The 13,585-nt window shown below is 43.8% G+C and overlaps 1 protein-coding gene across 14 annotated transcripts in view; it reads left to right on the forward strand.

Moving 5' to 3' along the window:
• Positions 1-13,585, forward strand: part of LOC123595371 (integrator complex subunit 6-like) — a 57,164-nt gene that overhangs the window by 20,831 nt on the left and 22,748 nt on the right. For 11 of the 14 annotated variants that reach the window (XM_045473017.1, XM_045473008.1, XM_045473009.1 and 8 more), the window contains 7 exons: positions 2,541-2,690; positions 3,464-3,553; positions 3,779-3,962; positions 4,222-4,350; positions 6,549-6,712; positions 9,152-9,304; positions 13,320-13,452. In XM_045473017.1, coding sequence (XP_045328973.1) covers positions 2,541-2,690; positions 3,464-3,553; positions 3,779-3,962; positions 4,222-4,350; positions 6,549-6,712; positions 9,152-9,304; positions 13,320-13,452 — 1,003 coding nt within the window. Of the gene's footprint in view, positions 1-2,540; positions 2,691-3,463; positions 3,554-3,778; positions 3,963-4,221; positions 4,351-6,548; positions 6,713-9,151; positions 9,305-13,319; positions 13,453-13,585 lie in introns of those variants that run through there. The other 3 variants (XM_045473018.1, XM_045473022.1, XM_045473020.1) reach the window with 3 other exon arrangements.

Below are 13,585 nucleotides of genomic sequence, written 5' to 3' on the forward strand. Positions count from 1 at the left end.
GTCTGCTCATTTTTCTTTAGTCATGCCGCGGACTGCTTTGCGGCTCCCAGGAGTTCAGCGCTCGCTGTGGGTATAATGCGGAATTTACAATGTGGAAGTAAGATTGCTACGTGAAGTAACTCCGAGAAAGCAGTCAACTTTACAAAGTGGATTGTGAGGGAAGGGCCCACCATTCTCAGGTTTGCCCAGGCCACAAAGCTCGACCTAATGGATGACCTGGGTCCTTCGCCCATCCCTTCTGATCAGCTCCCAAATCCTTCTGCCGCCGCCTCTGAAATTCTTGTTTCACCCGCAGCCCCTTCTCCTCCCCTCTGCTCTTCCCATAAGCTATGGCAACAGTTTCCAAACCAGTTTCCCTGCCTCCCCTCCACCCCCCAGTTTGTTCTCCAACTCCCCAGCAGAACGATCTTGCTAAAACACAGATCTGATCAAGCCGCTGCCCTGATTAAAACCCTCAAGTTATTCCCAGAGCCAACAGATAAAATCCAAACTACAAAGCATTGTACAGCCAGAACCCCACTTATCAGCCTTGCCTCCTGCCCTATCCTTCCGTGGACTCTTGTTCTCTTCCTTGGCCTGCCCCTCCACGCCTGCCATCAGTGCAGGATGTCCTTTGCTCCTCTTCCGATGCCCCATCTTCCGTGAGGAGCCTTCCCTAACCTTCTGGTCACTTGTCCTTTATAGTGCCCATAAATACATTTCTCATGCCTCTGTGACAGGAACTCCTCAAGGGCTGATCCTTTCCCTTTCTAGATCTCCAGCGTGTAGTGTTCTGTCCAGTACGGCATAGTTGGCCCATGCAAATTTGTTGAAGAAAGGAAAGAATTGCTAGTATCCCTCCCAAATGCATACCTTTCTCTTCCACCACGAAGAAGAAAGCTCATCTTTTAATTCAGTGTGATTTGCAACGTGCTGATAGTTCTAGGTATTTGAGGAGGACAATTTCCACACAAGCTTTCTTTGTAACTACGCTTTTAGTGAAAAGGCCATAATTGCTTGTGGCCTAAGATTTTCCTTAGGCCACAAGGAATTCTCATGCTCTGCTTTCCCTAGGTACTAAAAGTCATATATACAATCTGGCCAAAGGGACACGTGGAAAGGTTTTACCTTTAGACCCTTCGATCTGTAGGATATGTCAGGAATATTAAAAAAAAAAAAAAAAAAAAAACAACAACAACGGCTAAGCACATCTTTAATTTCACAGAATTTCAGACTATTGGACTGGAATGGATATTAACCCAGGACCTTCACCCTGTATGGTTATGCGGGTTCTGGACGGTTCAGCCGAAGGGGGCGCCATTCTGTCGGATTCCAATGTGAATGACTCCTTCCGCTGCTTATATTACGCACAGCCTCGCACAGTGTCCCTGCTTGCCTAATCCTCTCCAATTCCAGAGAATACCATCTCGGTCCCTGGGGCCAACAGGCTCGCTCAGGGTCATGCAGATATCTCAGTCATTCTGACCCAAACTGCTTCTGGAGACTATGAAACTAGAAGAGAGAACGTTTGCTGGAGTTGTATGGATAATGGCCAGGGTGCCTTCGGCCAGACATGAAATTGAAATGATTTGGTTGATCTCTTATTATTTGCTCTCGCCCTCCACCTCCAGCTGTACCGGCCTGGTTGGCATGACTTCAGCATTCAACCTATCACACTGCTGCCCTCAGTGTCACCAACACTGAGGTGGCTGTTTGTCCCACCCAGTTGCCAAGCTGTGCTGTTTGCTCTCTCCTTTGCTGGCCTTCTCCTCTGTGACCTGCTGTCAACTGCCAGTTCTTCTTTTGGCTTCTCTTCTTTGCATTTGGTGCTGCTTTGTTTTTATAGCCATTACCGGCCCCCAGTCAACGTGATCTTTTCCTCCTGGTCTCCAAACCATTCGATCACAGCATGTTGGCTGCTGGCCTGGGGTCTTTGGTTCTTTGCTGCTGCTCATAGCTGCTGGGAGGGCCTGGGGGCTGCTTCTTTGCCAAAACTTTTTAAATTTCTTTTCTTTCTCCCCTTTTGCTAGACGTGGGGCTTTCTGAATGTTTGAAGATGCCAGAAAGGTTGTCTCCGAATAGTGGTGGCTCTATTCCTAGAATTCCCCCTCGACTCTTATTTAAAGTGAACATATTGTTTGGGGGGAAGAGTCTTGGTTAGAAAAGTTCATGCAGTTCAGCCCCTCAGTAGCGAATTGTCTCTATCAAGGACAGCGCACTTAAAAACAGCCCCTCCTCTCCTCCTTTCTTCATGCTCATCATCAGTGTCAAACTAAGGTAAATACTGAGGTGTTTGGGTAGGTTTGATTGGACCTGACTAGAAGATTGGACTTCTTGAGCCAGAGCCTTCCAGCCATAATGGACGAATGCACCGTTTGCCTCTTTGCTCTTGGTCGTTAACGCCGACAGATCTTTCCGATCAGCCAAGATCTAGACTAGAATTAGATCGAGGGACTAGTGAATCTGTTAGAGGTTGGATACTTGCTGTTTAGTGGTTGTTTGCACTTTATATATTGTTCATTGTGTAATCGGGAATTTCTTTGTAAATGTTTGGTTTTCAGGCTGGTTGGAAGGAAAATCACGCAACATTCATGAGTGAACTAAAAAATCTTCAGGCTTCTGGACTGACTACTCTTGGTCAGGCTCTAAGATCCTCATTTGATTTGTTAAATCTCAATAGATTAATATCTGGAATAGACAATTATGGACAGGTAAAAAAACTTTTGAGTGAGTACAGCTAATTTATTTTGGTGACTTGGGGTAAGAATTTAAAACTGGGCGTGGTTACCAAGTTTTCTGCTACTTGTCACAACAGCCCAAAGGAAGTCCATATCTTTTAAACACATACTTTAAAAAAATGTCCCCCTTTTGGGGGGTCTTGTATGTGGCTTGATCATAAAATGTGTAGTGCCACTTGCCTCCCCCTCAGGTCATCAGGTGTCTGAGAATGGGATGAATAAATTGCTGACAAGTGTTGGAACAAGGTATTTGAAGAGAAATTTTCAGTGTCCTTAGCTCCCTCTCGCCTCTCCCAATTCGATTGAAAAAGTTCTAGAAGTGTCCATTGATGGATAAAGGGATGAAGAAATAGTGGTGTCCTTTCCTGCCCTAGAAACTCTGCTCACAGTAACCAGAGTAGAGTCCAGATTGCAGAGCATGAGTCACTAATGTCCCCCTACCTGTGCCAGGAATTTGCCAGTCTCTTTCTTTTATGATTACTTAGACCGCAGAGGGAGAGGAGTTTTTGGATATGCGAGTTGAGGGAGTTCCGGACTGATAAGAATCCCTCAGTCCATTCTGAATGTTACCTCTGCAGGGATTGTTACTTGGATTTCCCACCCGTTTCAATCCCTAATCTTTTCCTTCTTGTTTATCCAGGCAAATTTTATCACACACTTGAGAGATCACTGGCCAGGCAGATGTAAAAGTTTAAATACCATTTTATTACTTTACATGGCTCTAATACTTTTTAAATGTATTTTAGGGGAGAAATCCATTTTTTTTAGAACCATCTATTTTAATTACCATCACAGATGGAAACAAGTTAACAAGTACTGCTGGTGTTCAGGAAGAGGTGAGATTTCATGTTTTTTTGTAAATTTCGTTTAAATGGCGGAGAACATGCAGCTATTTCTGTGGGAGGCATACGTTTCCAGTTAAGAATAAGTTTGATCAGACCTTCCGTCTTCACAATCCTTGAAAGATTACCGAGTACATGAAAGAAAAATGACCCTTTTGACTCTCTCTTCAGTTTTGTATGGGTTGTTATGATGAAACTTTTCAACTTTTGCCTTATCAGCTTCATCTTCCTTTGAATTCTCCTCTGCCTGGAAGTGAACTAACCAAAGAACCTTTTCGTTGGGATCAAAGGTTATTTGCCCTGGTGTTGCGTTTGCCTGGACTGGCTTCTACGGAACCAGAGCATCTAGGGAGTGTACCAACTGATGAGTCTGCCATCACACAGATGTGTGAAGTCACAGGAGGTATTGGCAATATTTCATATTTCTAGAGGAAGAATTCAGAGCAGCAGAGTATGGTTTTGCTTAAATGCCGTATCCTGTCTTGTCTTGTTTTCCTTCAGAATCTTTCAGCTCTCCTGCTTAAGCTCATCATGAGTGTGATGTTTGCAGCCAACATAGTTATGATTGGTTCAAGATATACTCTACGATTTCAGATGCTTACATTGTTAAGTAGTATTTTATTTGCTCAAACTGACACTATTTGCTTTTCCTTCTGGTATAGGTCGCTCCTACTGTGTTAGAACACAAAGAATGTTGAATCAGTGTTTAGAATCTCTAGTTCAGAAAATTCAGAGTGGTGTCGTTATTAACTTTGAAAAAACGGGACCAGATCCACTTCCTGTTGGAGAAGGTACAGTACGTGACTTTTTTGTGTTTTTTTTTTTGCGCCCCAGAGAATGATCTGAGGTTGGAAAGACAGTAAACTGATAATAGACACAGCCTGTACTATCCACACACGTTCGTGTGGTTGCAAACATCCATCCAAACAATGGCCATGCGTTCACGTGTCAGGTGGTCTGATGCTAACAACTTTGATCCAGTGGCAAACCTTCTTAAGAAAATTCTTCCTGGAGCGCCTGGGTGGCGCAGTCGGTTAAGCGTCCGACTTCAGCCAGGTCACGATCTCTCGGTCCGTGAGTTCGAGCCCCGCGTCGGGCTCTGGGCTGATGGCTCAGAGCCTGGAGCCTGTTTCCGATTCTGTGTCTCCCTCTCTCTCTGCCCCTCCCCCGTTCATGCTCTGTCTCTCTCTGTCCCAAAAATAAATAAACGTTGAAAAAAAAAATTAAAAAAAAAAAAGAAAATTCTTCCTTTTTCCTACCCATTTCATCTTCCCTGGTCCCAGTCTTGGGATACCCTGCATTATTCACCTCTCTATGAACGAAGTACCTGGAGAATCATGGAGGAGTGCCGCTTAACCAGTAATCTGGTTTTGGTCTTGTGAGTGCCAAATGGGCCACGCTATCTTTATGAAATCTGTGTTCGGTACCGTATGTCAGCAAGAGATCGTGAACCTTTATCCGGAAACTGCTGATATCCTATAAGATCCTACGCCAGTATTTTTCTGGCCACTGTTTAACTGCAGAACCTTTTCTCTTCAAATGACATCTCACAGAATGTTCCACATCTCAAAACAGACAGATGATGGCAGTGGATGATAGCAGAGGTCCTTTCGTACAGGGGAAGGGTCTTCTCCTTCAAATCATCCCTGCGCCACAAGCCCTGGAGCACTGTGCACTTCACCTCGCTCCTGTGCTCTCACACACATCATTACCACCGTGCCTGTCTGACCTGATCCATACGTTTTTTTTTTTTTTTTAAGTAGGCTCCATGCCCAGTGTGGGGCTTGAACTCACAATCCTGAGACGTAGAGTCGCATGCTCTATCTCGACTGACTCAGCGAGGCTCTCCTGATCCATGAGTTTTAATTGTGTGGCCACAATCAGTCATAGCTGCTCAGAAAGACATACGTCTCTGTCGGAAGCCATGGATCCTGTGGCTCCTGACCTTTCTGATGTTTAGTGCCTTGAACCCTTTGAGAAGCTGTTGGAAAAATAGAGACCTCTCTCCCTAGAAGAACGGACATAGGCCACACAAACACAATTTTGTATTTAATTCTAGAGTTTCTTGGACTCCGGTTTAAGAACACCCACCACAGAAGACTGAGGCCTCACAGTCTGTTTTAAGGTCATTAACATAATTGTAAAGGAAGGACATGTTATGTATTGCTAACGATTCACTGCTTCATCCATACTTTTGTGTTCAGTTACCTTAATGTGAACTGGGGATGGTCATACTGGAAGCCTATTGGATTGGGTGTCATGTAAATAGCTCAGATTTTTCTTTCTAGCTCCATTTCTCCTTTGTCTAGGGTTCTTTTTTTTTTTTTAATTTTTTCCATGTTAACATTTTTTTAATCTTTGTTTATTTTTGAGAGAGAGAAAGAGAGAGAGTGCAAGTAGGGGAGGAACAGAGAGAAAGGGAGACACAGAATCCGAAGCAGGCTCTGGGCTCTGAGCTGTCAGCACAGAGCCCGACGCGGGGCTCGAACCCATGAACCGAGAGATCATGACCTGAGCCGAAGTCGGACACTTAACCGACTGAGCCACCTAGGCGCCCCTACATTCCTTCTATCTTGGGGTGAATCTGGATCGTTTTCATTTTGCTTTTGTAGTCATTGGGTGGGTTTAGTCAAGCATATTTTTGCCACTTAATGGGGACTAGAAAGAAAAGGCAAATGGAATTTATGACCTATTTTGTCAGATTCCACAAATGTAAAAACTATACCAGGGGATGAGTGATTTCATTTGCCTGATTTGGAAGAATAACTCTAGTTGGCGTGCTGTGTTTAATTAATGTGTCCAAATCTCAGCAAATTGAAAATTAATTTTATAATGGTTTTCGATGTAACTACGCATTTGGGGCATAGTTAAGGATCGGGGTGTTTTGGTTTGTTTTGTACTTTGCTTTTAGCTGAAAATTTTGTACAAGAAGATCAGCATCTGGAAAAAGAACTGTATGCCTTAGTGTCTGTCTTTGTTTAACTTGTAGATGGACTTACGGATTCATCCAGGCCAAGCAATTCATTTGCTGCTCAACCCTGGCATAGTTGCCATAAGCTGATTTATGTACGGCCTAACTCTAAAACTGGTGTTCCTGTTGGACATTGGCCAATTCCAGAATCTTTTTGGCCAGATCAGAATTTACCTTCACTAGTAAGTAGCATAAAACAAAATGGTAAACATCATTTGGGTTTTCCGTTTCCTGATTACAGTGACCCTTGTAAATTACTTTGAGGATTTTAAGCCATGCTTTCTATCTCTTGCTGGGAGTCTAAGCTTGTACCAAAAAGCAAGAGAGGACTTTGTGCTATTCTGGCATTCTTCCTTTCAGTGGCTTTTGCCACTTGAGCTGCCCACTTTGGATGTTAGGGCATGGCTATTTTTGATGGTGTTGCGATCGGTGGCTTGGCTCTTATTTCAGAGTGGCTGACTTGATTTACATGGCAGACGCAATGTCTGAAGAGTGCTAGCATTGATTTTCATGTACATCCTCAGGGAATTACAATTTAGCTTGCACCTTGTGTAGGTTCTAGAAACATATTCAAAACAGAAGCTCTTCTACATCTTTCTAGGGAGTCACTAGACACCTAGTGGAACTTTGTGGACCTGCTTTTCATCTTTTTGTAGTCAATGGACTTGTGTTCTTTGGCAATGTACCTCTCAATGATGGGTAGTTAAGCCATATATATATATATATATATATATATATATATATATATATATATTTCGAGAGGAGGCAGAGAGAGAGAGAGAGAGAGAGAGAGAGAGAGAGAGAGAGAATCTCAAGCAGGCTCCATGCCTGGCACATGGTGAGCTCGATCTCATCATCCTGAGATCATGACCTGAGCCAAAATCAAGAGTCAGACGCTTCAGCAACTGAGCCACCCAGGCGCCGTAACTAAGCGATCTTTTAAAAATTATCTCTCAATGAGGACTTTCCTTTTTCTTCACTGCATTCAGGAGAGGAGGGTTTGACATTGTAGTTGCTCCTTTTTAGTCCCAGATGAAGTGGACTTTTGTGGGAGACAGGTATCTGCTAACACGGGAAAGCGCACGAAACCCACTCCCCCTTCTTCCTCCCCGCAGCCTCTGTAAAAAGGCCAGAGCAGTCCTCCTTCTGTGGGCACAAAACAATCACCGAGCCTTCAGTTTAGCCCCTTACTGCTTCAGCCCATCTCTGTTCTGTGTACGTTTTAGAAATTTCTGACGTGAACTGCATTTTCTCCTGGCTTACTCCTTTTAGGCTCCTGTTTTCAGGAGAGGCCATGAGACTATAGGACTGAAGGGCCACTTCCGCCCCGGCTGGGAGTGAGGGTACATCTCCTCCACCTTCCCTCAGGGCTCCAAGGTGACACACTGGTCAGATCCCGGTGCCCAGTTGCTCTCAGCTCCAAACCCGAGAGAGTGAATGTTTTGGTCACGAATTTACTTCATTGTCGCCAGTGACGGGGCTTCACTTGGTCTTTATGGCCTTTTTTTTTTTTTTTTTTTTTTTTTAAATCGGTTTAAATGTAAAAAGCCAGAAATATTTCTCAAGTCTAATTGAAATGAAAATCAGGAAAAACCTGGAATGAAAGAAATTCCGGCTCACTCCCACATCACCCGTGTTACCTACCATCCCTCCAGCTCTGAAAGCACATCTGATGGCTGTTTGTTTCGACTCCCAACACATCTTGTAGGTGTGTAAACCATAAAGGCAGAGGAGCATGTTTTTCCCCTTTAAAGGGGAAACAGAGATGGTTTGTCACATTCATGCTCGGCTTAGAGAGCTCTCGGCAAGAACAGGTGCAGCCACATCTCACCCTTGTCCCCGGGACCCGGTCCTGTCTTCTCATCTCTTGGGATTTCTCTTGCTGCCGCCATGTCTCTCCCGGGCGCTCTCTATCCCCACAAGCTAAACCTGTTAACGAAACGGCTGCCCCACCAATCTGCTCTGCTACCCCAGGCACAGAGGCCTTTGCAGCCCAGTCCAAAGCATACCCAGCCCCAGCTGTTCAAGGCAAGCGTGTGGGTGTGAGGAGTGCTATAAAAATTTCAGTTAAAAAAAAAAAATTTCCACTAGTCCTGGGTGTTGGGACTGGCTCATTTGGGGGCACCTGCCTTGCCCTTTCCATGCCTTTACGGTTTTTCATTTTGCTTGTTAGTGGCTCTCGGTCTGTCATCAACTCATCAGAAATCTTCATGGATTTCTTCTTTGCTAGCCACGTCTGGCCCATCCGTAACCTTTTGGGTACAAAGGAATGAAGGGCGGGTCATGCTTGGAGGTTGCAACAGCGGAGTTGAAAATCAGGGTTCATCCTATGGATCATCGGTGACTTCCTAACCGTATTCAAAGCAGTTGTAGTTTTCACTTCGCTGAAACGGTAGTTACAAGTGTTTGAATTTACCTTTCCTCCTCCCAATGCCAAGTACATGGAAGAAATAAAGAATCTGTGGGCCCTTCCCGGATGGAAGCCGTTGGTGATGCCCTCTTTTTCAAAGCGCTGGTTTTATCTCAGCGATGGTTTAACAAAAACACGAAAGGGGTTGCAGATTTGTCAGAAATATAAGCTCACTTGCTAACGGACCGTATTTTCCCCTCTTGTTTTTTAGCCTCCACGAACATCTCATCCTGTTGTGAGGTTCTCCTGTGTAGATTGTGAGCCAATGGTAATAGACAAACTTCCTTTTGACAAATATGAACTTGAACCTTCACCCTTAACTCAGTACATCCTGGAACGAAAGTCTCCCCATACCTGCTGGCAGGTACTTCCTCTTACCTGTTGGCCCAATGTCTGTAATCACTGTGGGATCGGGGAATTGTTTTGAGAAATTGCAAAGGTTAATCTAGGAATAATTAGACTGAATCTGTTAATAACTTTTCTGACAAATCCTATCAAATAAGCAACAGGGCCAAGCAAATCATTTCAGTGTGATAGGAATCATTAGCCTCCTGACATTGCCATTTAAGGCAGTGGAATCTGATGACACCTGTGTATTTGAGGATTTGGCGGACCCCTTGAAGCCTATTCAGGGACCCCAGGTTAAGCATCCCTAACCTAAAGGATGTCCTTCTATTTAGCTGTGGCTTCTGCAGCTGAACCTTAGCGTGAACTTGACAGATTGGAAGTACAAGATCTATGTTTTTAAAAAAAAAATTTTAACGTTTATTCATTTTTGAGAGAGACAGCGTGAGTGGGGGAGGGGCAGAGAGAGAGGAAGACACAGAACCCAAAGCGGGCTCCAGGCTCTGAGCCGTCAGCACACAGCCCGAGCGGTGCTCGAACCCATGAACTGCGAGCTCCTGACCTGAGCCGAAGCCGGACATTTAACCAACTGAGCCACTAGGGCGCCCCACAAGATCTATTTTTTTAAGCTTTTCTTTAAATTCCAGTTAGTTAACATACAGGGTAATATTAGTTTCATGTGTACAAAATACTTTTGACACAGACACACACACAAACCTTAAGCCCTGAAACTACTTTTTGGATGAGTGTAATGTAACCAAACTTCTCTTCCTGTACCAAGCACATTGGCGTGTGTAATGTGGATTTTACTTGGACGAGGCAAATGCACATATGCTGGCTCTTCCAGGTGTTGTACTCCAGCCAGAAGGGCTTGCTGATTCGTTAATAGATTCACCTTTGGATATTAGTTTGTAAAAATCCAGACACGGCAGTCACAGCCTTTTTATTTGGATATAATAAGGAGGCCCCACGCTGGAAGTATGTTTGTTCTATTTCTAGACTACAGCACCATATAGCAAATCAGTGATTGTTAGGTTCTATTTACACAAGAAACACTTTTAGACTGCCGTCTGTTTCATCCTAAAACGTGCGATTATTGCTACTAGCTGTCTTTAAGCCACTTAAATTCTCCAAAGATGCTAAAACTGGTTAGAAAAAAAAGGAGCAAGCTTAAAGCAAGCCTGTAAAAGTGCAAGAAACAGAACAATCTCATAAATATAATAGTGAGCAAAAGAAGCCAGACATAAAAGATCCCACGTCCTATGATTCTATTTGGTCTACATTCAAAAAAAGGTACAGTTGGCTTACTCTGTCAGAAGCCAGAATAGTGGTTTTTCTTGCGGGTGCAGAGTTGTGACCAGCAAAGGACATGAGGGGGTTTCTGGTCATCGATCTATTTCTTGGTCTGGGTGCCAATTGCACATGTTCAGTCACCTCGTGAACATTCATTGAGCTGTATACTTTTTTTTAATGTTTTCTTTTTATTTTTGAGAGACAGAGAGAGACAGAGCATGAGTAGGGAAGGGGCAGAGAGAGAGGGAGACACAGAATCCGAAGCAGGCTCTGGGCTCCGAGCTGCCAGGACAGAGCCTGACGCGGGGCTCGAACTCACGAACCGCGAGATCGTGACCTGAGCTGAAGTCGGACGCTCAACCGACTGAGCCACCCAGGAGCCCCCATTGAGCTGTATGCTTATGATTCATGCACTTTTCTGAATGTATGTTTATATTTCGGTTAAGTGCACTGGAAATGTGCTAGAAATGTAGAGCTATGGATAGTAGAATGTTAAAATCAAGATAGGAGGTTTGACTTCATGCGTTGACAAAAATTTCGCAATAAAAGCAAATACAAATTATAGCTTTCCGCTAACATAAGCCCTCTTTTCCAAATGGCACATTTCTTGTAAATCTTATCCAAAGAAACTTAAATCCTGCCCTGGCTTCCTGCACCACCCCTCAACTATGCCACATGCCTATCTCCCGTACCTTACGTTACTTTGATTTAGAGTAGTTTTAATGCAATGAATTAGTGGGGATGAACAAGAATAAGATGAACCAGGAGCCAGGAACTTTGGCTAATTCCTAATGGAGACTGGATTCCAACCCTTAACTCTGCCACCAGTTTATGTGGTCTTGGGCCAGATACTTACTTTCTCTAGACAGTCTCTAATGATCCCTTTGAACCCCCAAGTTCTTTGAATCTGCAAGTGATAAGGAATTTGGAAGAACTCGAAGGGCTTATGAGAAGGAAGGAAGGGAGGAAGGAAAGGAAGGAGGGGAAAAAGGGAGAGAGAGAGAGAGAGAGAGAGAGAGAGAGAAACAAAACAGTGTTTCTCCCTTCATGGGAATCATAGGTCTGACCCTTGACAGTGTGTGTAATGCTTTTGATCCTTTATGATGATTTTTCCTCTTCTGTTATACACACTTAGGAAATAGGGCAAAACCTACCATGTGTTATTACAGATATTTGTTTCTATTAAGGTTCAGATTATGACCCAAAGTCTAGATGAGTCCTGTTTTACGGCGCAACTCATTGTACGTGGGGTCATAAATGGCACAGGAAAGATTTATTCTTAGCTATGACTAAACATAGCAACAATTTACTCAACTGGTAGATGATATTGCTGGTACCAGCAATTAGCAAGGTAGATGGATTCTCTTTAGCACCAGGGTTTGACTTTTGGCTTAAATGATCCTGCTGAAGGACTTTGGAAAAGACAAAAGTCTAGGTCCCTAAAAGTATATGTTGGTGCCCTGATTTGGGCCAAAGAGCAAACACGGAACACTGAGAAGGCATGGTAGCCAGAGGACTTCAGCACAGCACAGCGAGTGTATGGGAACTGACAATATAATATATAGCAAATCAGGAATATCAATAAAGGAGAAGATGGAGTCACACGGAATGAAGATTAATGTTTTGATCTTTAGTGAATGTTTGCTCTACCAGCATAATTTATAAGACAAAAATGCCTTCCAGACTGAACCAAAGCATCTCCTTGCTGCCTCAAAAGAATTAGCACCAGTGCCTGGCTTAACATAGGCTACTTGATAAACGTTTATTGGATGAGAGGCACCTGGGTGGCTCAGTCGGTTGAGCATCCGATGTCGGCTCAGGTCATAATCTCACGGTTCATGAGTTCGAGCCCCGCGTCGGGCTCTGCGCTGACAGCTCGGAGCCTGGAGCCTGCTTCGGATTCTGTGTCTCCCTCTCTCTCTGCCCTGCCCCTCTCACGCTCTCTCTCTCTCTCTCTCTCTCAAAAGTAAATAAACATTAAAAAAATTATTGGATGAAAAATGAATAAATGGATAGGGGAATGGGGGTACCAAAAGGAAGAAGAGCAAGACTGATAATCGTACACGTGAGGAGTGTTAGCATACTACTTTAAACGGGCTTTGCTTTTGTAATTGCATGCTTTAGGCATGGGGCCAGATTCCATTTTTCTAAAGCCTCCACTCCAGTCACCACTTGTTCTTTTGAGAAGTCAGTTTGTTTTAATGGCTGGTTATCGCTTAGCACTCTTTCAGCCTTGTTTGCCATTGTGCTAACCAAGTAAATATTTGGACGTTGTGGTCTCCGAGCGGTTATTGCACAGTACGGTGTCATTTCTTTTTCTTAAAAAAATTTTTTTTTTCATTTTATTTATTTGAGAGAGAGAGAGAAAGAGGGCCCAAGCGAGGAAGAGGGGAAGAGGGAGGGAGAGAGAGAGAGAGAGAGAGAGAATCCCAAGCAAGCTCCATGCTCAGTGTGGAGCCCGACATGGGGCTCAATCCCACAACCCTGGGATCAGGGCCTGAACTGAAACCAAGAGTCGAATGCTCAACCGACTGAGCCACCGAGGCGCCCCTCATTTCTTAATATAATGTATACAGGAATTGCGATGTGATTTAGTATGCCATATTTGGGCATAACCATAGGCTAGAAGCACTATTGCCATTTTTAAATTACATAAATTAGCTGTGCCTTAGATGTTGCTGGGAGTGTGGTTTCGCATAAAATCCTTATTGTCATAACTATATATTACTCCATGTTTTTAGGTATTTGTTACCAGCAGTGGAAAATACAATGAACTTGGTTATCCATTTGGTTATTTAAAAGCCAGTACGACTTTGACTTGTGTAAACCTCTTTGTGATGCCGTACAACTACCCAGTTTTACTCCCTCTTTTAGGTAAGTAAAGTATGTGCCACTTTATCATCTTTAAACTCTTTTTTATGTTTTATTTTATTTTTGAGAGAAGGCGGGAGGGGCAGAGAGAAGGAGACACGGAACTCCGAAGCAGGCTCCAGGCTCCGAGCTGTCA

The sequence above is a fragment of the Leopardus geoffroyi genome, chromosome X (assembly GCF_018350155.1).
Source record: "Leopardus geoffroyi isolate Oge1 chromosome X, O.geoffroyi_Oge1_pat1.0, whole genome shotgun sequence".
In the NCBI taxonomy this organism is placed as follows: Eukaryota; Metazoa; Chordata; class Mammalia; order Carnivora; family Felidae; genus Leopardus; species Leopardus geoffroyi.